Source organism: Tiliqua scincoides, chromosome 9 (genome assembly GCF_035046505.1).
Source record: "Tiliqua scincoides isolate rTilSci1 chromosome 9, rTilSci1.hap2, whole genome shotgun sequence".
Lineage (NCBI taxonomy): Eukaryota > Metazoa > Chordata > Lepidosauria > Squamata > Scincidae > Tiliqua > Tiliqua scincoides.
In genome coordinates, this window is record NC_089829.1 from 5,867,688 (window position 1) to 5,893,604 (window position 25,917).

The 25,917-nt window shown below is 46.7% G+C and overlaps 1 protein-coding gene across 1 annotated transcript in view; it reads left to right on the forward strand.

Annotated features, from left to right (window-relative positions):
- The first annotated feature begins 3,860 nt into the window (after positions 1-3,860).
- PLEKHN1 (pleckstrin homology domain containing N1) overlaps positions 3,861-25,917 on the forward strand; it is a 73,900-nt gene continuing 51,843 nt past the window's right edge. The window contains exons 1-2 of the mRNA XM_066637391.1: positions 3,861-3,940; positions 15,677-15,776. Coding sequence (XP_066493488.1) covers positions 3,861-3,940; positions 15,677-15,776 — 180 coding nt within the window. The remainder of the gene's footprint in view (positions 3,941-15,676; positions 15,777-25,917) is intronic.

A 25,917-nucleotide genomic window follows, 5' to 3' on the forward strand; every position in this document is an offset into this window, starting at 1 on the left:
TCTGATGTGGGGTGGACTGAATGGTGCATGTATGAGTTGAATTACACTGGATGATAAACCAAGCTGAGATTCTGAAGTTGTTTCAGGAATACATCAGGCCTCCTTCAATAGCCCAAATGTACCTGCCAGGGGTCAGGGTCAAATTAGAGGTGCTCTCAAATGCATGCTATCCAGGCATGCTTCCAACCGGAAGCGTCTTTTACTTATTAAACACAACTGCACAGGGATAGGGGCCGCCTCAATTAGGACTGAGATGCACGGGGAGGGTTGGGAAACCACCATATGCAAAATGAATAGCTATGGATGGAGTTGAACAGAGTCTTGGCAGAGTGGCTAGAAGCAGCTAGTTGCTCATAAATTAGGGAAGGAACTATAGCTAAGTGGTAGAGCGCACGCTTTGCTTTGCATGTATGTCCCAGGTCTGATTTCAGTTGTCTCCATGTATTGCTGGGAAATCATCAGCTGAAATTCTAGAGAGCCCTCAATCGGTTAGTGTTGATAGTACTGAGCTAGCTGGATCGAGGGGCTGGCTCTCTGTACAAGGCAGTTTCCTATGTAACCTATGAAGTTTAATTGTCTCCTGTGTGTTGTTTTGAGGCTGAAAATTTGCCCCCCACTAACTGGTTAAAGAGGCACCTTTGAAAGTGGTGCCCTCTAATATTCAATTCAAGGAGAGAGCAATGCTCTTCACCCCAGCATGGTGCCTTTTCCAGTGAGTGTTGCTGGTGTCTCTTCTGTACTTTTCTTTTTTAGATTGTGAGCTGTTTTGGGACAGGGAACCATTTGATTTATTTTATGAAAAGCACTATATAAATATTCTTAATGATAATCACACACACACACACACACACACACACACACACACACACACAAAAGATGGTTTGAGAAAAAGTCCACATCAGGTGCAAATTACAGTGCTAAGAATATTCTTGAGTTGAATGTACATTTGTATCTTTGACCGGTTTTAGTCCTTGAAATGCCCCAAATCCTCAGCATGTGTTAATTTCATTCTGGATTTTGCCAGCTAATAGGATGATTGCATTCTGAAGTACTGTCACATCAAGTGAAGTTTTTGTTTTACCTTAGGCCAGGAGCGTCCAAACATTTTGGCAGGAGGGCCACATCATCTCTCTGACACTGTGTTGGGGGACGGGAAAAAAAATTAATTTCCATTTAAAATTTGAATAAATTTACATAAATGAATTTATTAGAGATGGCGCTTATATGAATGAACGAAGGTCTTGCAGCAACTCAAGGCCTATAAAAGGCCTTGCACAAAGCAAGGCCAGCCTTTCCTTCTCTGCCACTGCTGCATCACAAACAGCAAGTAGTGGAGCCCTTGTCCCACAGCTCAGGTGAGAGGTCGAACAGTCGTCCTCATGCTGAGAGTAGTTGTATCGGGCCAGCACGGGCTCCAGCAAGTCTCTGGAGGGCCAGAGGCTCATTGGAGACTGGGGGCTCCCTGAGGGCCTGATCAGGAGCTCCCAAGGGCCGCAGGTGGCCCCCCGGCGGTGTTTTGGGCACCCCTGCCTTAGACATAAGCCATGCAACAGACTCAGTCCAGGGACTCCAGATTTTACTCCTTGCAGCTGACCCGGGGAGTCAACAGGGCTGTCCTTGCATGATCTTGTCACAAGTGACGCCGCAAAGACTTTCCTCCTTCCAATCAGTGGCCTCTGCCGCAGATGTGTAATATATTGTCATTTCTTGTCTCAGGTGCAATTGTGTCATTCAGTCGCTCCTGATGCAACTGGATAACCTGCCTTTGGAGGCACCACCAAAACAGTGACTCACTCAGGAATGCAGGGGGTAAGCTCACGTGACAGTGTTAAGGTTATACTCTTCCCCACTTTTGGGGTGTAAAAGTGATGTGTGCCTTCCTAGGACAAGAGCTTCTGTGTGCTTTTATAGCTCTGTATGTTCAGAGTGCACATTACATTATACAGTACAGGTTGAGACTCATTATTTGTGTGGGTTCCACTCCAAGCACTCAAAAATGGATGGCAAAAAATGCACTATAGCAAATCCATTTTAAAAAAACAAAGTTTCTTTGCTCCAGTGATTTAAAAATAGCCTCGCTGACCTTTGTGATGTAAGATAAGAGTCATTAAGAAGACAATCCATCAATCGGTCGTCCTCCAAGTGCTTACAAAGGCGCTTCACTCAGCCCCTCCCTTCACCAATGCAAAGTGATCACCTTTCTTTCACGTGCTTAGGGGGAAGGGAGGGGTCCGCTGGAGAGAGAAGGACTGATGGATTGTCAACCAGCTGCCCCCCTCTCATTAAGGAGGCTAAAGGACTCTTCAGTTTTTTAAACTGATTTTAAAGGGATGCATTTTTCCCCTTCTCCAGGGATCAGCACATTCCTTCTCATTTACAGGGGCCATTCGTATAGCCCCCCTCCTCCCTCCCGCTTTTGGGTAGCTCTGTATTTCTCCTACAGTGAAACATCAACGGGTCACTCGCCTAATGTGTGTTTGAGAAATAAATTAACTAAACAGTTAAATGTGCCTATGAGTTTAATGACTGATCCCCCTCTGGGGATATCTCTGGGCAAGTAACTGCTCTAGCCCTTCGTCCTTTCAACTTGTGTTTGAGAACATTCAGAAACAAAGCAACATTACCTGACTATGGAAGAAGTTGCCCTCTGCATCTCTGAATGAGTCCCTGCTTTGGCCTTCTTCCAACCAGCCTCCATTGGGGCAGATACTTCCACTGCATCTCTCCCTAAGGTGTGATTGGACTGACCAATCAGTTAGCCTCTCCTGAGGTAGAGATGCAACAAAATTTCCTGACCTCAGAGGAGGCTGCCTGTTGCATCTCATGATGAGTCTGCTTCTGGCTCCACCAGAGCAGGGGCTTAGGCAGACACACCAGAAGTGAGTAGGTTCTATGGTGTGCAGGTACTTTTTATACTCTACAAGTAAAGCCTACAGTTTTTAGGAAAAACCTGTTTTAGACGTTGCCTTGATATTTTTGCTTGCTGGGATGCCTACAGGTCAAACTTGGGGAGGGGCAATATTTATTTATTTTTCACATTTTTATATCGCCCTTCCTCCAAAGAGCTCAGGGCGATTTACACAGCTGCTCCTCCCCTCTTTCTTGTCCTCACAACAACCCTGTGAGGTAGGTGAGGCTGAGAGAAAGTGACTGGCCCAAGGTCACCCAGGAAGCTTTGTGGCTGAGGGGGGATTTGAACTTGGATCATCCAGGTCTAAGTCCACCTCCCAAACCACTACACCACCCTGGCTCTAGCTCAGTGGCAGAGCATGTGATTTGAGTGCAGAAAGTCCCAGATCCATCCCTGGTACCACCCAAGTCGTCCTGGGAAAGACCCCCTGTCTGAAACCTTGGAGAGTCACTGCCAGTCAGTGCAGACACTACTAACCTGGATATAGCAATGGTCTGACTCAGCAGACAGCAGTTTCGTACTACTAGTCCATTTGCAAAGCACCTCAGGTTGAGAGAGAGAGAGAGAGAGAGAGAGAGAGAGAATCTTCCAGTTTCCAGAGATCTTAAGTGGCCACTTCAGTTTGCCTGGAAAGGTGGAGAAGCAAAGAATTATTTCCCAGGTTTCTAAGTATGTGTGTGTGTGTGTGTGTCTATGCTATCAGATCAGAGAGTCTGTTAGGAGGGGAAGTGAGAATCCACTCCAGCAGTGAAACAGCCTTGGGCCAAAAGGCTTTTTATTCCCAGCTCACACCCATAAGAGTCACACTGGCAGGCGGAAGTGGGGAATGACACACTCCCAACAGCACACACCTCCTGGCTTTTCATGCTCTCACTGTGCTTCAGCCTGCCTTTGCTTCTGTTCTCCCCCAGCTGTTCCTGGATTATACAAGTTTGCGCTCACTCTCAACATGGGGAACATGGCTTGTGTTCCCCAGGCCCCGGGGAGGTTCAGATACTCCTTCTCTAGGAAGAATTCGCTCAGGAAAGAGTGAGTATCCAGAATCTTTCAGCCTTGCGCCTCTGTCTTTTCTCATTTCTTTAACTGTAAGCCTCGTTCTGTAACTGTAAGATTCGGAAAAGAATCCCTTACTGAAATTTTGTATCTTGATTCAGTGCCTTGTTGTTGTTCAGTGTTGTTCATTGATTCAGTGTCAGTGTTGTTACTGGAAAAACTCGAACAAAGTCTGTATGTAACCTTCTGAGGATCTCATAATACCAGATTTTACTGGATGCTTCTGGTGTCACGGACAAGGAATTCAGATTGCAGATTTCTTTCCTTTTACACACATCAAGGGATCTCTTTTATCTTAATTGACATATTTTAGTGTTGTTGTTTTTTTTGCTTTCCTTAATTATAACTTAATTTATTTTAATTTAATTTGCAATTTTTTAAAATAACTTGCCTTATAATTAAAATTTCTCACTTCAGCTGACAAAAATAGTTGAAGCAGCAATACCCATTAATGACAATTTTAAGACACAAGCCCCTTTCAAATATCCAACTTTTAGAACGAACTGTTGGTTCAAAGTTTCATGAGGGAAAGCCTGAACCGCTACAGACAGTGTCATTAAGCAGTTCCTTCTACAGGACTGACTTCGGATTATTTACTGCTACCTTGGTGAAATGTTTCAGTGTCAAAAGTGCTTTCCGTACAGGAGGATCCAAAAGCAACTTGTTTGGAAGAAAAAAGAATGAGAGAAGGAATTCTAGAGATCTGGAAAATTTTCTCTTTTTTCCTCTTTCTTTTTATGGTTCCTTATGGAATTGTGATCTGGTGATCCATTTCAGCGTTCCAGGTTTACAGTAATGATTTCTTGATGCTTTTCTAACACAGATAGTACTTTGTATGTGTGTGTGTGGGGGGAGCATGTAAAGAGTCTGCAGTTGCTGCATGCAAGTCAATTTTGCTGCATTTATATATACACCATGAAACGGGAACTTTGTGGGACTGTAAAAACCAACAGATTGGGGCAGAAGTGGGATCTAGTCAACCAAAGCTGGTCACAATAAATCTGTTTCAGACAAATCCTAAGGCCATAACTTAGTAGTCACCCTACACCTTCTGTAACTCTGTTTAGTAAGACCTAAAAGGACTTACTCTTTATTAAGTGTGTGTAGGGTTGCAGCCTCTGTTCTTAAGAGGCCACAAAACTTTTTGTTATGAGCCCGCTGTAACAGACTATGGCTGCAATCCTCTACCTAATTACCTGTGAGTAAGTCCCATTGGACTCCACAGAATTAACTCTTGAGTAGATATGCCTAGGATTGCAGTATAACATGGATAACCCCCCTAGAATCTGTCCCAGTAAAATGAAACAAAGTACATGGGTGACCACTGTGTGTACAATAAAATGGTGGGAAAGCTTTCTGTTTGAAGCAAGTACTGTATATTTTTGAGCACCAGAACTCTGTGTTTTAGGCCTTCTGTGTGGCTGCTATATAGTGGTTTTTAAACCCCCCCCCCCCCATTTCAGAACTTTTTGTGAGGTGTTCCTGCTTAGAAAATGCTTTTATAATGGTAGTTATGGCTTTTGCCAAATGAACTTGGGGTCACAACTGAGGAGCAGCATATCGATTAGATGGTGCCCCCCACGGCTCTCAACAAACTTAAGCTGGCCATAGCTAGATCCTGCACAGTTACTCCCATCAAATCAAATGACTGTAGAGCAGGGGGGTCCAAAGTTTTTGGCAGTAGGGCCACATCGTCCTTCTGACACTGTGTCGGGGGCCGAGGAAAAAAAGAATTAATTTACATTTAAAATTTGAATAAATTTACATGTTTACATAAATGAATATATTAAAGATGAACTTATATGAATGAATGAAGGTCTTGCAATAGCTCAAGGCCTATAAAAGGCCTTGCACAAAGCAAGGTTGGCCTTTCCTTTGCTGCTGCTACTGCATCCCACACGTGAAACAGTAAGCAGTGGAGGGAGCCCTCACTCCACAGCTCACGCAAGTGGTCAAACAGTCGCCCTCACACTGAGAGCAGTTGCGTCGGGCCAGTGTGGGCTCCAGCAAAACTCTGGAGGGCCAGAGACTCATTGGAGACTGGGGGCTCCCTGAGGGCCGCATTGAGAGGCCTCAAGGGCCGCAAGTGGCCCCAGGGCCAGGGTTTGGGCCCCCCTGCTGTAGAGGATTGGAAAACTAGTTCAAATTCCTAGTGTAAGGACAGCTGAAATAAAATCTTATGACTAAGTGCCAACAGATTTCTGGGTGCCTGTGAGCGACTTGGCGCTTGGGCTTTCTCTAGCTGCGTGTGGTGTAAACTTCAGGACAGACAGTAGAAAACTGAGGCCTGGTCCACACAAGCACTGAATGAGGTGATAGAATGGGACTGCATCAGAATGCAGGTGACTATCAAAGCACCCCTACATAAACAATTATTTGCAAGTAGAAAACTAGTACAAAAGTGAGTTGGGCTAGGACTTTTTCCCTGATTTGCTAGATTATTACCTGCAGGGATTTTATTTGTTGCTTTTTGTTTAATATGGGAGTGCTTCTGTCTTCTTCTCCTGTGTGTGTGGGGGGGAGGGGGGTGTTGTTGTTTTGTACATATGAAGCTGCCTTGTGCTTAGTCTGCTCATTAACCTATCTAGCCCAGTATTGTCTACACTGGCAGCAGCTCTTCAAGGTTTCAGACAAAGGTCTTTTTCTGCTCTGACAGGGACTGAATTGGGCCCTTCTGCATATACAATGTGTCCTTTCTCACCACTGAGTTCTTTATCCTTCCATGTGTGTAGACACAATCACTTAGGACATGATCCATCTGCATGAATATCAGCAGTCATGTAACAACAATGAAACCCGCATAAAATGTGGTTTCACATGTCTTATTGATAAAGTGGTTATTCAGGGTCAGGCTTTGTGGTTGTGTAAGAACACATGACATGTTGAAAATACACAGTGGGCAGGCAGCGTGGCCCAATACCACCCCAGACTATTGTGCAGAGAGTAGAGTCCCAATATGCACAGTCATGCACAATGCACAATGCCTAGTCACATGTCACTTACAGGTCATTAGTCTCAGTGCTGAAGGGAGGAGGGTCGGCCCCTACAGAAGGCCAACTGGGTTGGCTGCCTCAGGCGATGTTGCCAGTCTCCATCTACCTGCCTCTAAAGCTCCTCGTCCCACATCCTGGTTAGGAAAGGAAGGAATGGAGTAGAAGGTGCTGAGGAGACTGGTGAGCTCGTGTCTTCTCCATCACACTTCCTCTCCTGCTGTATTCCTCTTTTCCCTTTGTAATCCAGGATGCAGAAGGAGGGGAAAGGATAATGGAGGGAGTGCATACTTGGCTCCAGGAACTCTTGGGTTAGTCCAGAAGGTGGGTTGTTGTACAATCGTGGTCTCCTCCAATAAAAGAAGGTTGAGAAGCAGCACATCCCCTCATTCCTTCTCCAGAAAGGAGCAACAAATTGTATTGGCAACCTTCAGTCTCGAAAGACTGTGGTATCGCGCTCTGAAAGGTGGTTCTGGCACAGCGTCTAGTGTGGCTGAAAAGGCCAATCCGGGAGTGACAATCCCTTCCACACCGGGAGCAAGTGCAGTCTGTCTCTGGTCTGTCTCCCTGGCTATGGGCCTTCCTTCTTTGCCTCTTAGCCTCAGACTGTTGGCAAAGTGTCTCTTCAAACTGGGAAAGGCCATGCTGCACAGCCTGCCTCCAAGCGGGCTGCTCAGAGGCCAGGGTTTCCCACTTGTTGAGGTCCATCCCTAAGGCCTTCAGATCCCTCTTGCAGATGTCCTTGTATCGCAGCTGTGGTCTACCTGTAGGGCGCTTTCCTTGCACGAGTTCTCCATAGAGGAGATCCTTTGGGATCCGGCCATCATCCATTCTCACAACATGACCGAGCCAACGCAGGCGTCGCAGGTGTTGCAGGAGCAGCAAATATGGTCTTAGATTCCAGGGTAATGCTGAATGTACGAGGACGCTGCCCCAGCTCCCAGCCAATACCCCATGCGCCTCGATGATAAGGGATGTGACACTGCAAACCACAAGCACAAGAACAGACTAGATAGAATCTCCAACACGTCAGAGGAAACCAATAAGGCTGCAAAATGCAACACTTCCACGCGCACTAAGTTGATTGTGGTCACCAGTTACGGACGCCACATCTCAAAAAGGATGAGTGGAAATGGAAAAGGTGCAGAAGATAGCGACCAAAACAATGACTGGATTGGGGCACCTCCCTTATGAGGAAAGGCTACTGCGTTTGGGGCTCTTTAGAAAAAAGGTGCCTGAGGTGGGACAGGATTGAGAAATATAAAATTATGCATGGGAAGGATAAAGTAGATAGAGAGATGCTCTTTACACTCTCACACAGCACCAGAACCAGGGGACACCCACTAAAAATTGAGTGTTGGTAGAGTTAAGACAGACAAAAGAAAATATGTCTTTACCCAGAGTGGAATTAGTCTGGGGAACTCCTTGCCACAGGATGTGGTGATGGCATCTGGCCTGGATGCCTTTAAAAGGGGATCGGACAAATTTCTGGTGGAAAAGTCCATAACAGGTTACAAGCCGTGATGATGGGTCTGTGCAGCCTTCCTCATTTTAGAAGTAGGTTACCTCAGAATGCCAGATGCAAGGGAGGGCACCAGGATGCAGGTCTCTTGTTGTCTTGTGTGCTCCCTGAAGCATCTGGCGGGCCACTGTGAGATACAGGAAGCTGGACTAGATGGGCCTATGGCCTGATCCAGTGGGGTTGTTCTGATGTTCTTAACTACAATTCCCAGGAAGCCTTGCAGGTCTCTGGTTATCTGGTGTGCTCCCTGGGGCATTTGGTGGGCCGCTGTGAGATACAGGAGGCCGGACTAGATGGACTTTTGGCCTGATCCAGCCAGGCTTTTCTGATGTTCTTATTGTGTCTTTGCGCCTTAATTTTTCTGGGCCAGTCATTTGACTCGCATCTATCGTTGAGAGCAGCAGGTTCCTTTTTCTGATTAAGCCACTGGCTTCTTGGTTTCACGGAGCAATCAAGAGATTCTATCCAGAGCTATGCAAGGCTGAGTGTTTTGCAGATTCTCAAGGGGTAATGAGGTGGTGGGATTCTCTGTTTGTTCAGTGTTAGAAGTAATTCCACTGGAGTCAGCTGAGTTCTGCCACCTGAGAGGGGAGGGAAATGAGGGATTCAGATTGAAATCTCTGAATTGTTGTGTTTCGGAGGGGAGGGCGGACGCACGCGTGCGGGTGGGCACTGGAGCCACCTAGCAAACATAGCAAGTAGACAGAACATGTGCTCTTGAAGGTTTTTCCCAAGGCTGATTGAAGCATGATAGAAGTCTTTCACAGAGCTGCATGTTGGTGTAGGACACAGCACAATACCCACACGTAGCTCACGATGCGTAGAGTGCATGCATGTGAGATGCTGCTGCTGCATTTGGTCCCAGTTATCATGTGTATGTGCAGTGGAAGTGCTGCTTCTCACAATCCATTATTGTGCAGTATTAGGCCCCGGGCTGTGATCTGAAGGCACCCAAAGCAGTTGGGGTTGGCCAGGTTAAGGACTGTGCTCATTAGAAGCTCATGCTCAGCTGGCATTGTACTGATGGCTGTGGTGACTATCAGGGGGGCAGGTAAGATGTCGGTGTGCGCCACAAAAACGCTCCTTGCAAGGCTCTGTTCAGGGCCTCCTGGCAACTGGCTGAAGCTAAGCAGGTCTACGGTCTCATCAGTGCCTAGGTAGAAGAGCTCTTGGGAACCCCTATACACACTCCCTCGAGCTCCGTGAAGCATGGTTGGCAACCTTCAGACTCGAAAGACTATGCTATAAGCCAGGGGTGCCCAAACCCCAGCCTGGGGGCCACTTGCGGCCCTTGAGGCCTCTCAATGCGGCCCTCAGGGAGCCCCCAGTCTCCAATGAGCCTCTGGCCCTCTGGAGATTTGTTGAAGCCCGCACTGGTCCAACGCAACTTCTCTCAGCGTGAGGGTGACTGTTTGATCTCTCATGTGAGCTGTGGGATGAGGGCTCCCTCCACTGCTTGCTCCTTCACGTCTGTGATGCAGCAGTGGCAGTGAAGGAAAGGCTGGCCTTGCTTTCTGCAAGGCCTTTTATAGGCCTTGAGCTATTGCAAGAACTTCATTAATTCATATAAGTTCATCTTTAATATATTCATTTATGTAAACGTATGTAAATTTATTCAAATTTTAAATGTAAATTAATTCCCCCCCCCCGGCTCCCGACACAGTGTCAGAGAGCTGATGTGGCCCTCCTGCCAAAAACTTTGGACACCCCTGCTATAAGCCTACAGCACCTGGTATTCCCAGGTGGTCTCCCATCCAAGTACTAACCAGGCCTGACCCTGCTTAGCTTCCGAGATCAGACAAGATGATAATGACCATCACATTCAGCACACTGGGCCTGGACTAATGTGATTTAAGGAAAAGATAAATTAATCCAGAGTTTGCTGCGGTAAAATGTAGTGAGGGCTAGTGGCTTAGAGGTTGTTTAAAAAAAGATTAGACAAATTCATAAAGGTGAAAGAGGCATCTTCCTCTACAGCTCTCTAAACCCTGAGCTTCAGGCTAGAAGCTATGATCTTGCAAGTCTATCACTGGTGGGTGGGTGAGCTGCCTTTCAGGGACACTTAGGGCCCGATCCCAAGTCACATAGGCCTCCTCAAGATATGGGAACATTTGTCCCCTTACCTCGGGGCTGCATTGTGGTTGCACTGGTCCTGAAAAGTTGAATAGGATTGGGCCCTTATTCACCATTGTAGATAAGCTTTTGTGGACTTCAGGGCCAGGAACACGTGTTGAAAATCACTATTCCTTGGTCCATATCCTTCAAGCTTTCTGTTGTTCTTACACATAACGCATACCATACGCAACCAGCTGGACTGCATGCAATTTCCCAATCATTTCTTGTGCACAGTGAGAATGTAAGGTCCACTGGGGACCTTCCTTGGGTTAAGCTCCACATACACTAACTGCCCCTTGATTTGTTAAAAATTATACCCACCTTTCTCCCAGGGGAGGATTCTAATTGCCTTATAAGCACAATTAAAAACAAGCCATCCAAACAGAAATTTGAAAACCAACAACACACAAACCAATATTGTAAGAACAGAATAATCAATACATAAGCAGAAAACTATGAAAAAAAAATGATTCAAGAGAATCCAGGAACTATATACTGAAAAAAAAAGTCAGGTCTTAAGAGTCTGTAGAAGTGCCAGCAATCAGGGGGTTTCTCTCCCTCCCCTTGGGAGCATTCACCTCTGTTCCCCCCCCCATATGGCTCCAAAGGGGTGGGGAGGAGCCGCTTGCACTCTGCTGTGAGGCTCCCTGCAAAACTTAGTGCACCGCCCCCCCTCTAGCTATGCCAGTGGACAGCATTTAACATGCTGCTTCAGGTGTCTGGAGGTCTTGGGCCAACCTTGCCTAAATGCAATGGTTTAAAGATGAGAACTATACCCAGAATCACGCTGTCAACCAGTGAGCTGTGGGCACACATTGGGCACTGAGACTAGGGGTTCAGAGGTCCGCCTGGCCAGGTGCAAGAAAAATGTCTGTGCTCTTAACTGCGACCCGGATTCAAATCCTATCTCCTGGAGCTGGTATAAGCCACAGAGTGGAAAATGTAAAAGCTCAAAACACAGGGCTGCTTCTGCAGAATTCAACCCTGTTGCAAGAAGGCATGGGGTTAAAGAAAAGAAAGCTAATCTCCACCTGGAGTCACAATGTTGTAATTTACCGAAACTGCTCCCGTTAACCAGTAGCAGTGATGGGAGGGGAAAAACCCTTGATGGCATCAACTGACACCTGGGCACCGACAATGCCCTTGTAATGTGTGAGGACAGAATCAGTCTGAATGCTACAGGAGGAGTGTGGGAAAGGAATATCTTTTTATTTAGTTATTGATTAACTAGCTGGCTTTGATTTTTCTGCTGCTTGAATTCATGCAAGAAGCTGAAAGCAAAGTAAAACAAAAGGCAAACTATAACGATGCTCATAAATAAACAAGGCGAAGTGGCCTTGTGTTTTTGATAGTGGGTAGTGTGTGGAATGGGAACTGGGCAGACCAGGTTCAAATCTACTCTTGCTGGGTGATGTCAGGCCAGCCACACTCTAACAGCATAGTCCTTTGCATGTCTACTGAAATGTAAGTCCTATTGACTTCAGTGGGATTTATTTATTTGTTTGCTTTGTTTTTCACATTTTTTATACCAGGAGCTCAGTGTGGAGTACATAGTTCCTTCCTTCCTTTTGTCCTCACCACAACCCTGTGAGATAGGTGAGGCTTGAGATCATAGTGACTGGCTCAAGGTCACCCAGGACGCCTCATGGCTAAGCAGGCATTTAAACCTGGATCTTCCAGGTCTTAAGTCCAACACCCAAACTACTACACCATCCTGGCTCTCCCAGGAGTGACTTACTGAGAGTGACTTACTCCCAGGTAAAGGTGTATAAGATTGCAGCCTTAGCCAAACATACTTTACAGGATTGGTGGGAAGATAAACATGTGGGGAAGGGGGAAGTTGGAGGCCACTACAAAACCTCCTAGTGCCTGAGGCATACCTTTACCTGATGATGTGCCAATCTCTGGGCTGGAAAAGAAAGACAGGGATGGAGAAGGAGAAGAAATGTGTGGGAGAGGAAAGTGGTGGGCTAGAGTGGCAAAACAGAGTGAAGTTCTAGCCTACCACTTTCCTCTTCCGTTCCTCTTCCTCTTCCAATCCAAGGACTAGGGAAAAGTGCTGCCACTCTGTTCTCTAAGGCATACATCTCTGTTGGCTTTATGGATGGGCCTGTCCTTCCTGTATGCTACCCTGACCTCCTGAAGGAAGGGCGGGATGGAATCTCAGTGACTGAGTCACACCATTGTTCCATCTGGCCTGGCACTGTCAACTCTAACAGGCAGTGACTCTCCAAGGTCTCAGGCTGGGAGAGATTTTTTTCCCCTGCTACCTGAAGTCTTTATCACTGGAGATGCAAGATTAAACACAGGGCTTTGCGCACGGAGAAATTGTGCTATGCCGCTGAACTATGGCGACACACCACGATCGAAACATTGCTGCTGAACTTAACTATTGATTAAAACTACTTGCCAACAAATCCATTCCTCCAGGGCTTGCCCATCCATGAACATTCTAGCCCACCACTCCCCTCTATATTCTCTGATCCCCTCTTTCTTTTCAAATCCAGGGAAGGAGAGGTAAGGGAACATTACCTGAGACACAAGGAGTCCTTGAGCCAGCCCAGCATTCCTCAACCATTAACTAGTTATTTAAATCAGTTTAAAAAACACACTCAGTCTCCTCTTGCTTCCTTTAAAACAGAAAGGCACAAAACTGGCTGATTTCTTCAGGAGCAGGTTCCTGTGATGGTGTCACTTTTGGGGAGGCCCTATTACTAGGGTTGCCAACTGACCAGTAAAAAAAATACCTGTCCTGCTCCTTTGTCTTTATCTTGGTTTGCAAAGATCAACTGACAAAGCTTTCAGTGGTAGTGAGAAGAGAATTATCACCTCCCAATGTCTGGATGTCAGGCTGCTGTTAAAGGCACAGCAGCAGTGGGCAGGGAAAAGTTGGCAACTTGATTCTGTACTCTTGCAGATTTCATCTCACAGGGTGGAATGAACTGAACCTCCCCAAAAAAGGGAGCAGTAGTACTGCCATGACTGATTTCTGGACCCTGACCCAGTTGTTGAGGTATAGTCCTTATGTATGCCTTAAGTATGCTTTAAGATATACTTGTTTTGGACTGTAAAGATGACTGCCACCAGTATCTTAAGGTCATCATAATTACATTGCTGTATCTAACCAAAGGATCACCTAATCAAGTAGTCCTGTCCCTTCCAGTGGACAGCCAATTGCGTTAGAAAATAAATGAGCAAGCAAGACAGGAAGGGAAGAGACGTCTCCCACTGTTGTCTCCAGCAGTTGATATTTGGTGGTACACTACCTCTGTTAGGAGGCTTTATAGCCTTCATAACTAATACCCTGAAGCTCAGACCTTGGACTGAGCCCCAGCAGCTAACTGGAAATCAGTGCAAGAGAAGACAGCCTTTGCATGCTTCAGTCTCGAAAGACTATGGTATAATAAGCCTACAGCGCAGGGTATTCCCATGCAGTCTCCCATCCAAGTACTAACCAGGCCTGACCCTGCTTAGCTTCCAAGATCAGACGAGATCGGGCATGTGCAGGGCAACAGTTGCTGTGACATCCATGGCTTCCAAATACCTTTCAAGGGTTGCCACAGCTGGAGTAGCTCCTAGAACTCCTAGAGGCAGAGATCATTTACCATGTAGCTCCATGGTAGCTCCATGGTAGCTCCTAGAGGCAGAGATCATTTATTTACAAAATTACTAGGTTGCCTTTCAACACAAATGTTTGCAAGGTGGTTTGAAAAAAAAATTGGCTTTTTTGTTTTTTCTTTTCAAAAAAGGAACTACCATTAAAAGTTTATAAAAAGGTAGCTTAAAACTACAGACAAATGACAGTAAAAAATCTCCACCTAATTCCTAAGCACTTAGTGAAACTAAAAAGTCTTCACCGGCCTTTTAAAAAACACACACCCACACACACAAAAACAATCCACCACCAGGGAAAGCACATGTTCATTTTCTGGAGAAGATTAAAGGTCTTGTTCCCAGTAGATGACAATCTTACTTCCCTCAAGGAATGAACCTGAAGGAGCATCTCAATGGTTGATCTTAAAACCTGGAAACAATGGGGGTTTTATTGGAACCCGGACTATTATGGCTTACTCGCCATGACCCATCCACAATATAGCCAAAACAACTCAGCACTTTGAATTGCATCTGAAAACCAACTAGTAAGCAATGCAGATATTTCTGAACAGGTATCTTGTGCTCCTACCCATCCACACCACTTTACAGGCCAACAACGAGAATCTGTGCCAGCTTCTATTCCCAGACTGCCTTCTAGGGCAAACCCACTTGGAGCATTTTACAGTAGTCTAGTAGCAAAGTCACTGTTTTCCAGAGAGGGGCATGACCAAAAGAACTCCTAGCCATGGACACCACCTGGTTATTCAGAAACATGCCTGGGCTTCCTTTAGGTGTCATATTTGCAGAACTTCATGGCAGAAGACATTGGTCTGTGGAACTCCTTGCCACAGGATGTGGTGATGGCGTCTGCCCTGGATGCCTTTAAAAGGGATTGGACAAGTTTCTGGAGGAAAAATCTATTATGGTTTACAAGCCATGATGTGTATGTGCAACATGTATGTCCTGATTTTAGAAATGGGCTATGTCAGAATGCCAGATGCAAGGGAGGGCACCAGGATGAGGTCTCTTGTTATCTGGTGTGCTCCCTGGGGCATTTGGTGGGCCGCTGTGAGATCCAGGAAGCTGGACTAGATGGGCCTATGGCCTGATCCAGTGGGGCTGTTCTTATGTTCTTAACTGTTCTTAACTGCAAAGATAGGGAAAAAATCAGATTAGATCTGCAGTTTAGACCACCACTGCCACCCTTTTTTGTTTCCTCTTAAGTCTGCCCAAAAGAAAACAGAATCTTCCTAAGTTGCCAAAGCATCCGTAGCAGGAAGTGCAAAGCATTCATTTGTGCAGGGACAAAGGAGCAAAGCCCAAAAGCCAACAGCACCTCTACTAAAGCCTCTTGCATTCTTGAAGGCCATCTGTTGATGAGGTTTTGACACTTGCTAATTTCACCCTTGATGACATTCCTGATTTTGCTTTGTTTGCTTGCCTTGATCTTACATGACTCTGTGCATCTCTGCCTTTTTTATTGCTTGACAGACAAGAGAACAAGAAAAAGCTAGCCAGCCTCTTTGGTTTTGAACCAGGGCAGGAAAGGGATGTTACTTCAGACAAGATACTCCAGTATATTCCTGGAAAGGTAAGTACCAATCTATTGCGGCAAGATCTATTGTATTTTGTGAGAAGGTTATCTTTTTTCTAATCATGGATATTGTACAGAGCCTCACTTTGTTCTCACAATCTCCTCCTCCTTTATCATGCTCATTCCCTTGTTAAGAGAGGTCATCATTATCTTCCTTCTACAGATAGGAAACAGAGGGCATGAGGCAGGGATTTGACCAAGGCCACTCACCAAATCTGTGGAGGAGGACATAAAAGTCTGAACTGAAAAAAGTTCCCAGCTTGCATCGAAAGTTGTGCCTGCTCTACCATAACACAAACTAATTTAAGCAGATTATTTTATAATGTATACATTTCATTATATGAAAACCTTTATACTGGTTTTCTAAAACCAATTGCATTCAAAACAGAGCAAGCAAAACATTGGATATGGTAAAACATGACAAATGTTTAAAAATAATAATCCTAGCCCTAAATGTTAAAGCCAGGCAACAGAATTCACCTGTAACAAGGCAAGGAGATAGTCCTTCACAAAGTGCATAATTTGTCTGTGGAATTCATTGCCATAAGCTGTGGTGATGGCCATGGTTTTAAGTGGCTTTAAATGGGGATTGGACAAATTCGTGGAAGTCAAAACTATCAGTGGCAACCTCCAGGTTCAGGAGCAGTACGTAGTGGTGTTTGTTTCTGGTAAGTAAGATAGGATTACAGCCTAAGTCTTATTAAATAATGGGCTTACATCTAAGTAAGGTAAATTTCACCATTTTCCAACACCTCTAAGTATGGCAGAAGAAGGGGATGCCTTCATCTCTTGCTTGTGGGCCTTTCCAGAAGGATCAGGTTGGCCATTGTGGGGGGAAAAGCACACTGGGCTAGATAGGCCTTTGGCCTGATCCAGCAGGGCTGCTCTTAATGTTCTTCAAAACAGACAGTGCACTAGGCATTTAGATCATGTCTCATTTCAGTCAAAATGCAGAAACAGAAGGAGCCCAATGGGTCTCCCCAAGAAGAGCATATTATAGTCAGTACTACCTCCAAAAAGGTCCTGAGTTTTGCATCAGTCCATCATACCTCTTGGGCAACTTTATATGGGTGAGATGTAATGGGAGACCATGGGAACCTACTCCAAAGAATTCTCGGAATCAGAGAGAGAGAGAGAGAGAGAGAGAGAGAGAGAGAGAGAGAGATGAGCAATTCTGGGAAATGGAGAGGCAGCTCTGCTAGAGAACTCTAGCTCTCAACCAGTAGCACGGGTACCACCAGTGGTAATTGAGGTGGAGTCTGGACCCGTGGACACCTGCCACCTGGCAGCGAGACCAGGCACACAAGACAGCAAACAGTGGTAGGAGGCTCAGCTTGACAGACAGAACTCTAAATCATGCTTTTCCATGCTCAAAAAAGCCTTTCTGTCCCCATTGGTGTTTGTTGCATTGCATCCTGACGCAGAAGTAACTAGGCATGATGTCATCACCAGTTACTTCCAGTGGTACTTTGAATAGGTGGACCATGTGTAGTGGTATGGCAGAGGACAAACCTTGAGAAACACTACTCTAGCTGTCTTAACAAACCGTAATTCTTAGGGGCCTTTGAGAGGGAAGCCATGACAGCTTGACCTGCTTACAGAAAAACAACACATTAAAGCATCTCCCTATTCTTCGTTTACACTGAAGTCATTTTTGAGACTCTTTGTAGATTTGTGCCTTTGAGATTGTTCCTCCCCTGCACAGCTAGTGAAAGTGGAGCATGAAGTCCACTGGGTCTGCCAGCTTCTTCGTAATGACATGCAAGCAGATAATTACATGTAACTAAACACCCACAAATGAGCCAGCCCACAGCCAGTGTCTCCCGCCTCTGCACCTCTTTAACAGCTAATCAAGCTGGGGACCGAGTCTCTTCTCCACTGCCCTTCTCACGCTTCGTTTCCTTGGGTGGGGATGGAGAATCGGGCCTTGTCACCAACCTGTATGTCTGGAATTCTGGGTACAGGCAGGTAGGGAGGAAGGGGTTGTTCTCCTCTGCCTGTTCTTTGGAGAAGGCAGGAAACTAGATTATGGATTAAGCTGATTCACCCTTCCCAGGTTGCACCCATCCTTTTCAGCACTTTTTTTTTTCAGCCACAGGGATGGCTCCTCCTGAGAATCAGTTCTAGATACAGGTGTCAACTCTTCTAGGTCCTAGGAAGGAGAATTCCTCCAGGTGCAAGTTTTCCCCCTTAGGGCACAGTGCCACAGCCTTTTTGAAGGGCTAAGAAGCTAGACGTGTTCCAATGGGACTTCAGGAGAAGATAAATCGAAACCCAGGAAACATTTTATCTCTGCCACACACACCCCCAACCAATGAATGCAGTTGGACTTACTTTTGGGCAGACACACAAAGGCTGGTACTGTCAATTACCTTTAAACCTTTGTTCCCCTTAGGAGCAACAGTTTGTTTATGCCCTGTGAGGAATATGCAAGAGACATAGGTCCTGTAGGTTGAGCAGGACTTGAGCAGGACTTCCAGTTTGTCTCTATTGTCAAATACCTGCCAAGAACACCCCCCTGCCTTGTCCATTCCTAATAGCGACCCAACATTAGACCAAATTCCCTTCCCACGAAGATGCCACATGGCCCAAGAATCATCCAGAAACTTTGGTTCAGCTAGGATTCAACTGGGCAGGAGGTCTGGTCTGGAGGGTAGAGCCTCCATTTGCCTGAAGATAACATCCACAAGGTCGCCAGTTCGAGGCCACCGGCACCGTGCGACCTTGAAGCAGCTGACAAGCTGAAGCCGAGCTATTCCATCTGCTCTGAGAGTGGGAGGATGGAGGCCAGAATGTGAAGCCAGATCAGAGAGAAACACCTGAATGTTGTGGTTCTTGAAAGAAAGAACCTTCTTTCATTTGTAAAAATCCCTACATTGTATTGGCAACCTTCAGTCTCGAAAGACTCTGGTATCGCGCTCTGAAAGGTGGTTCTGGCACAGCGTCTAGTGTGGCTGAAAAGGCCAATCCGGGAGTGACAATCCCTTCCACACCGGGAGCAAGTGCAGTCTGTCCCTGGTCTGTCTCCCTGGCTATGGGCCTTCCTTCTTTGCCTCTTAGCCTCAGACTGTTGGCAAAGTGTCTCTTCAAACTGGGAAAGGCCATGCTGCACAGCCTGCCTCCAAGCGGGCCGCTCAGAGGCCAGGGTTTCCCACTTGTTGAGGTCCACTCCTAAGGCCTTCAGATCCCTCTTGCAGATGTCCTTGTATCGCAGCTGTGGTCTACCTGTAGGGCGCTTTCCTTGCACGAGTTCTCCATAGAGGAGATCCTTTGGGATCCGGCCATCATCCATTCTCACGACATGACCAAGCCAACGCAGGCGTCTCTGTTTCAGCAGTGAATACATGCTAGGGATTCCAGCACGTTCCAGGACTGTGTTGTTTGGAACTTTGTCCTGCCAGGTGATGCCGAGGATGCGTCGGAGGCAGCGCATGTGGAACGCGCTCAGTTTCCTCTCCTGTTGTGAGCGAAGAGTCCATGACTCGCTGCAGTACAGAAGTGTACTCAGGACGCAAGCTCTGTAGACCTGGATCTTGGTATGTTCCGTCAGCTTCTTGTTGGACCAGACTCTCTTTGTGAGTCTGGAAAACGTGGTAGCTGCTTTACCGATGCGCTTGTTTAGCTCGGTATCGAGAGAATGAGTGTCGGAGATTTAAATTATTTAAATCCCTACAGGGATTTAAATAAGCCTGCCCATGTAAACCGCCTTGAATAAAGTCTTGAATAAAGACCAAGAAAAGGCGGTATATAAATACCTGTATTATTATTATTATTATTATTATTATTATTATTATTATTATTATTATTATTATTATTATTATTAAAACCTCCTCATGTCTGGGAGACGGCGGCAATGGCTGGGTTTTTGAAAAGATCTTGGAGCCCTTCATGTTTGGTAGCTCCTTCCTAGGGACTTACTGGCCTGAAGACTTTCTGTTTATTTGTCAGTGTCAACCCCCTACATACATCATGGTGGCTGTGTGTGGAGTTCTCACCCTGAGGAAGTGGTTTTCAGTGGGATTAACTTAGCATGATATGATCAAATATTTTCTGCAGGATTTTGCTTTTCTAATTCCAGATTATATATAGATTCCAGAATTTTTATAGATTTTTTGTCTTTAAATTGCAAGATACCTCCCCTCCCCCAAATGGGGCTCTGATTTGTTGTATCTATGTGAGGAGCAGCACTTCAGAGGCAGTAATTTATTTTTGCGTTTTATATGCAATAATTAGGATGTATGTGACGTTTTATATGTATCGCTTGTTAATCTTGCAATTACTCGAATGTAGGTCGCTATCATTGTGCTGTGGGTGAGATCAGGGCTGAAGGTCAGGTAACTTGATGTGCCCAATGAATTCATGGCAGCAATTCCAATCAGTTGGCAACCTCAGGTTGCCAAATGATCAGAAAAGTTCTGGCCTGCTGTGTATTCCATTGATGTTAATGAAATAGTCACAGGGGCTGATCAAATAGTTGGCAGGCCTTGGAACACCATTTCTCAAGGGGCTCAGCTCCTTCTGCATCACATCATCTAGCCACGATCTGTGTATTGGTTGTGGCAGGCTGCATGTCAATCCTTCATGATTGACATGGCTTCATGGTTGACATGATCGACGTGGCTGGCTATATGTCAGTCCTTCGTGATTGGGAATGCAGGTGCACGCACCAACCACAGCATCCCCATCCACAGTGCCCAGAAACCAGGGTAACATTTGTCACCCATTGTGGCCACTAACTTTATGACTCGCGTCCACTGTTCTTGCCACCTGCTCCTCACATCAACTCAGTAAGCATATCCATGGGCGCTGCTTGCCAGCTAGTAGGGGAGAGCAGTGGACCCTCACTCCCACTGGAGTTGGCCAGGCACCAATGCCTGACCCTTCCCACTTATGGAGCCACTCTGAACCCCACTGCCAATATACCCTCATCTGGCAAAACCAGTTGGAGACACAAAGTTGTGAATTTGTGTCCTCTGCACATGCCCAATCTCGTCTGATCTCGGAAGCTAAGCAGGGTCAGGCCTGGTTAGTACTTGGATGGGAGACCGCCTGGGAATACCGGGTGCTGTAGGCTTATACTATGATCTCGGAAGCTAAGCAGGGTCAGGCCTGGTTAGTACTTGGATGGGAGACCGCCTGGGAATACTGGGTGCTGTAGGCTTATACCATGATCTCGGAAGCTAAGCAGGGTCAGGCCTGGTTAGTACTTGGATGGGAGACCGCCTGGGAATACTGGGTGCTGTAGGCTTATACCATAGTCTTTTGAGACTGAAGGTTGCCAACCATCTCCCTATACTAAACAGAATGAGAGAAATGAGTATAGTTGCGTATGGATTGAAGTATGAGCTGGGGAGGGGGAGAGGCACACTGGCATTGTCCAACATGCTGAACAAATCCCTGCACATGCCTGATCTCGTCTGATCTGGGAAGCTAAGCAGGGTCAGGCCTGGTTAGTACTTGGATGGGAGACCGCCTGGGAATACCGGGTGCTGTAGGCTTATACCATAGTCTTTCCAGACTGAAGGTTGCCAACCAGTGTTCTTGTGAAAGGAGGGCGGCTTCATAACCCTATTCAGCAGTGTGTATGCCTGAGGCAGAGAGAAGATAAGGTGACTTGCCAGTGGCCAAGCCAGACATTTTCAAACCGCAGCTTGGGCTTGACAGCTCTCCCGCACTTCCTGTCTCACACGGTTTCTCAAGTCAAATTGCTCATGTCCTGGAGCAAAAGAGACACAGTTTTTGCTCCACGAGGAAGGAGAAGAATTCCAGATAACAAACATGACTGTTTTTCCCCTCCCTCTCCCTTTCTAACATGAGTATGATCAGAGAGAGGTTCTGTTCAAGAAGCCCCTCATGATGCAATTGTGGGTTAGTTAGTTGGCAACCTTCAGTCTCGAAAGACTCTGGTATCGCGCTCTGAAAGGTGGTTCTGGAACAGCGTCTAGTGTGGCTGAAAAGGCCGATTCGGGAGTGACTATCCCTTCCACACTGGGAGCAAGTGCAGTCTGTCCCTGGCCTGTCTCCCTGGCTGTGGGCCTTCCTTCTTTGCCTCTTGTGGGTCTAACGTGCCTCTTGTGGGTCTAATTGTGGGTCTAACGTTGACATCCTCCTTGCTCGCACGGCTACACCGCGGCCATCCCTGCTGATTAAACCCTCAGTCATTCAATTCCTTTCCAGTGAAGGTCTCAGGGAGTTTAATGTTTAACTTACCTCACCTAGTCAGCCAAGGCGAGACATGTTAAGACCTTGATCCTCCAATACGCAAAGGCCTGTTCAGTCAACCCTTAGCAAAAAAATACGGTGCCTGCAAACCCTTTCTCGCTGGTAGTGCAAACCGCACGAGAAGCCAAACACATCAAAACCTCCTTGGATTAACTTGATAGAGGAAAGTGTAAATGTGTATCTGTGAGAAATATAAACAGCTGGGGGGGGGGGAGAGAAGAGACTGCTGAGTAATGGAGGACAGAGCCCGAAATTCAGGTTTCTTCCTCTTTCAGGCTACGAGCCAAATTATTTGTGTTGGGGTTTGCCTGGGGGGGGAGCTTGAAAATATTTCTCTCGTTAAAAAAGAAAACTAATTTGGAGATGATCAAAGCATCTGTTTTTGAAAAATTCATTTTGGGTAAGCGACTAAGATGATTACGGGGCTGGGGCACCTTCCTTATGAGGAAAGGCTACGGGGTTTGGGCCTCTTCAGCCTAGAAAAGAGATGCCTGAGGGGGGACATGATTGAGACATACAAAATTATGCAGGGGATGGACAGAGTGGATAGGGAGATGCTCTTTACACTCTCACATAACACCAGAACCAGGGGACATCCACTAAAATTGAGTGTTGGGAGAGTTAGAACAGACAAAAGAAAACATTTCTTTACTCAGCGTGTGGTTGGTCTGTGGAACTCCTTGCCACAGGATGTGGTGCTGGCGTCTGGCCTGGATGCCTTTAAAAGGGGATTGGACAAGTTTCTGGAGGAAAAATCCATTATGGGTTACAAGCCATGATGTGTATGCGCAACCTCCTGATCTTAGAAATGGGTTATGTCAGAAGGCCAGATGCAAGGGAGGGCACCAGGAAGCAGATCTCTTGTTATCTGGTGTGCTCCCTGGGGCATTTGGTGGGCCGCTGTGAGATACAGGAAGCTGGACGAGATGGGCCTATGGCCTGATCCAGTGGGGCTGTTCTTATGTTCTTAAGGCCTGGAGATAGTTGAATCTATGATAGTTGACTGCCTCCCATGGAATCTCCTCATTCTTTAATGTTGTGAGCACATGATTGCGTCCCATGTCTGCTGTTGTCATTCCTTATCCCTTCTTCCTGTAAAGCAGTGATTCTCAAACGTATAGTATAAGACAGCGTTTCTCAAACTGTGGGTCGGGACCCACTAGGTGGGTTGCGAGCCCATTTCAGGTGGGCCCCCATTCATTTCAATATTTTATTTTTAATATAACAGACTTGATGTTCCCATGGGATGTGACTGCATTTGGGGAAATGTTACAGACCTGTACTTTGAACAGGCTATGTTCAATATACTATGTATATGCTTTTAACAATGATAGTCAATGGGACTTACTCCTGGGTAAGTGTGGGTAGGATTGCAGCCTAGGATAGTTACACATTTTCTTGCTTGATGATGTCACTTCTGGTCATGACATCACTTCTGGTGGGTTCTGACAGATTCTCATCCTAAAAAGTGGGTCCTGATGCTAAATGTCTGAGAACCACTGGTATAAGAACATAAGAACAGCCCCACTGGATCAGGCCATAGGCCCATCTAGTCCAGCTTCCTGTATCTCACAGCGGCCCACCAAATGCCCCAGGGAGCACACCAGATAACAAGAGACCTGCAAGGCTTCCTGGGAATTGTAGTTTAAGAACATAAGAACAGCCCCACTGGATCAGGCCATAGGCCCATCTAGTCCAGCTTCCTGTATCTCACAGCGGCCCACCAAATGCCCCAGGGAGCACACCAGATAACAAGAGACCTGCAAGGCTTCCTGGGAATTGTAGTTAAGAACATAAGAACAGCCCCACTGGATCAGGCCATAGGCCCATCTAGTCCAGCTTCCTGTATCTCACAGCGGCCCACCAAATGCCCCAGGGAGCACACCAGATAACAAGAGACCTGCAAGGCCTCCTGGGAATTGTAGTTAAGAACATAAGAACAGCCCCACTGGATCAGGCCATAGGCCCATCTAGTCCAGCTTCCTGTATCTCACAGCGGCCCACCAAATGCCCCAGGGAGCACACCAGATAACCTGGTGCCCTCCCTTGCATTGGCATTCTGACATAGCCCATTTCTAAAATCAGGAGGTTGCACATACACATCATGGCTTGTACCCCGTAATGGATTTTTCCTCCAGAAACCTGTCCAATCCCCTTTTCAAGGCATCCAGGCCAGATGCCGTCACCACATCCTGTGGTAAGGAGTTCCACAGACCAACCACAGGCTGAGTAAAGAAATATTTTCTTTTGTCTGTCCTAACTCTCCCAACACTCAATTTTAGTGGATAACCCACTTTTTAAAATGAGAATCTGTCAGGACCCACCAGAAGTGATGTCAAGACGGGAAGTGACATCATCAAACAGGGAAATTTTTAACAATTCTAGGCTGCAATCCTACCCACGCTTACCCAGGAGTAAGTCCCATTTACTATCATTGTTAAAAGCATATAAATATATATATATAGTAGCCTGTGAAAAGTACAGATCTGTTACATTTCCTCAAATGCAGTCACATACCAAGGTAGCATCAAGCTTAACATATTAAAAATTATATATTGAAATGAATGGGGACCCACTTGAAATTGGCTTGCGACCTCCTAGTGGGTCCCAACCCACAGTTTGAGGATCACTGTTTTAAAAAACTGAGAATATAAGAAAAGCCCAGCTGGATCAGGCCTAAGGGAGCCCGTCTAGCCCAGGACCCATTTCCCACAGTGGTTCACCAGCTGCCTCTGGGAAACCCACAAACAGGAGAGAAAGGCAGACTTCTCTCCCATCGTTCCTCCCCACAGCTGGAATTCAGAGGCACACTCCAACTGAACCCAAAACTAGCATGTGGCCATCACAACTTGTAACCATTGATAGACCTGTCCTCCTCCATGAATTTGTCCAGTCCCCTTTTAAAGTCATCCACGATAGTTGCTATCATCACATGTTGTGCAATGAACTCCACAGACGAACAGCCCAGCCCTGAGCTGCCTGGGGCGCCCAGCCTCGGCAGCACCAAGAATGACTGCCGCCAGATCCTGTGCGCCTCGGGCTTCCGCAGGCGGCGCCTTGGGGGAAGGGGACTTTCATCCCCTTCTCCTGGGTAAGGGAAGCAGCCCTGCAATGGGGCTTCTCACTTTACTGCCGACCAAAAGGTCAGTGGTAAGGTAAAGCCGTTCTTGTAGGGCGCCAAGCCCGCCACGAACGGACACCAGACCCGCCTCCTGCCTCCCCACTCCCTCCCCCAGCACGCCTCCTTGCCAACCCTCTCTCCGCCCTCTCCACGCCCCCTCCCCACTTACCGTGCCACGGCTCAGTGGTCCATGAGGCCACCGAATGGCGGAGGCTGGGCGCCCGCTCCGCACTAGCCTGGCGCTAGCATGGGCGGTAGCCTGGCAGTGAGGCTCACAAATGTGCCTTACAGCACGTTTGCGACAGTGCGCGGTGGCACGAAGCTGCGGCGCCAAGCCCAGGATTGGACTCTGAGGCTACAATCCTATGCGCATTTTCCTGAGAGTAAGACCCACTGGAGACAATGGGACTTACTTCTGAGTAGACAAGCATAGGATTGGGCTCTCTGTACTGTGTAAAGAAATGCCTGCTTTGGTCCGTCTCAAATCTCCTGCGAGTCAGTTTTATTGGATGATCTCCTGTTTCTGTTGCTTGTGCGAAAAGGAGAAATACTTTTGTCTCCCCACAACCTGCACGCCACACATTGTATAATGAGTCTCTATCACGTCTCCCCTGATTGCCTTTTTCCCCAAGCTCCCAACACTGTAGGCTTTCCTCATAAAGACGGTGCGTCATTATGGTTGCCCTCTTTTGCACTAAATTCAACACCAGTGAGAGAGGGAATTACCGCAGATTTCCTTTGATGAAGTGACTGGATGAACTAGGTCCCAAGACTTGTTCAGACTTGTTCACATGT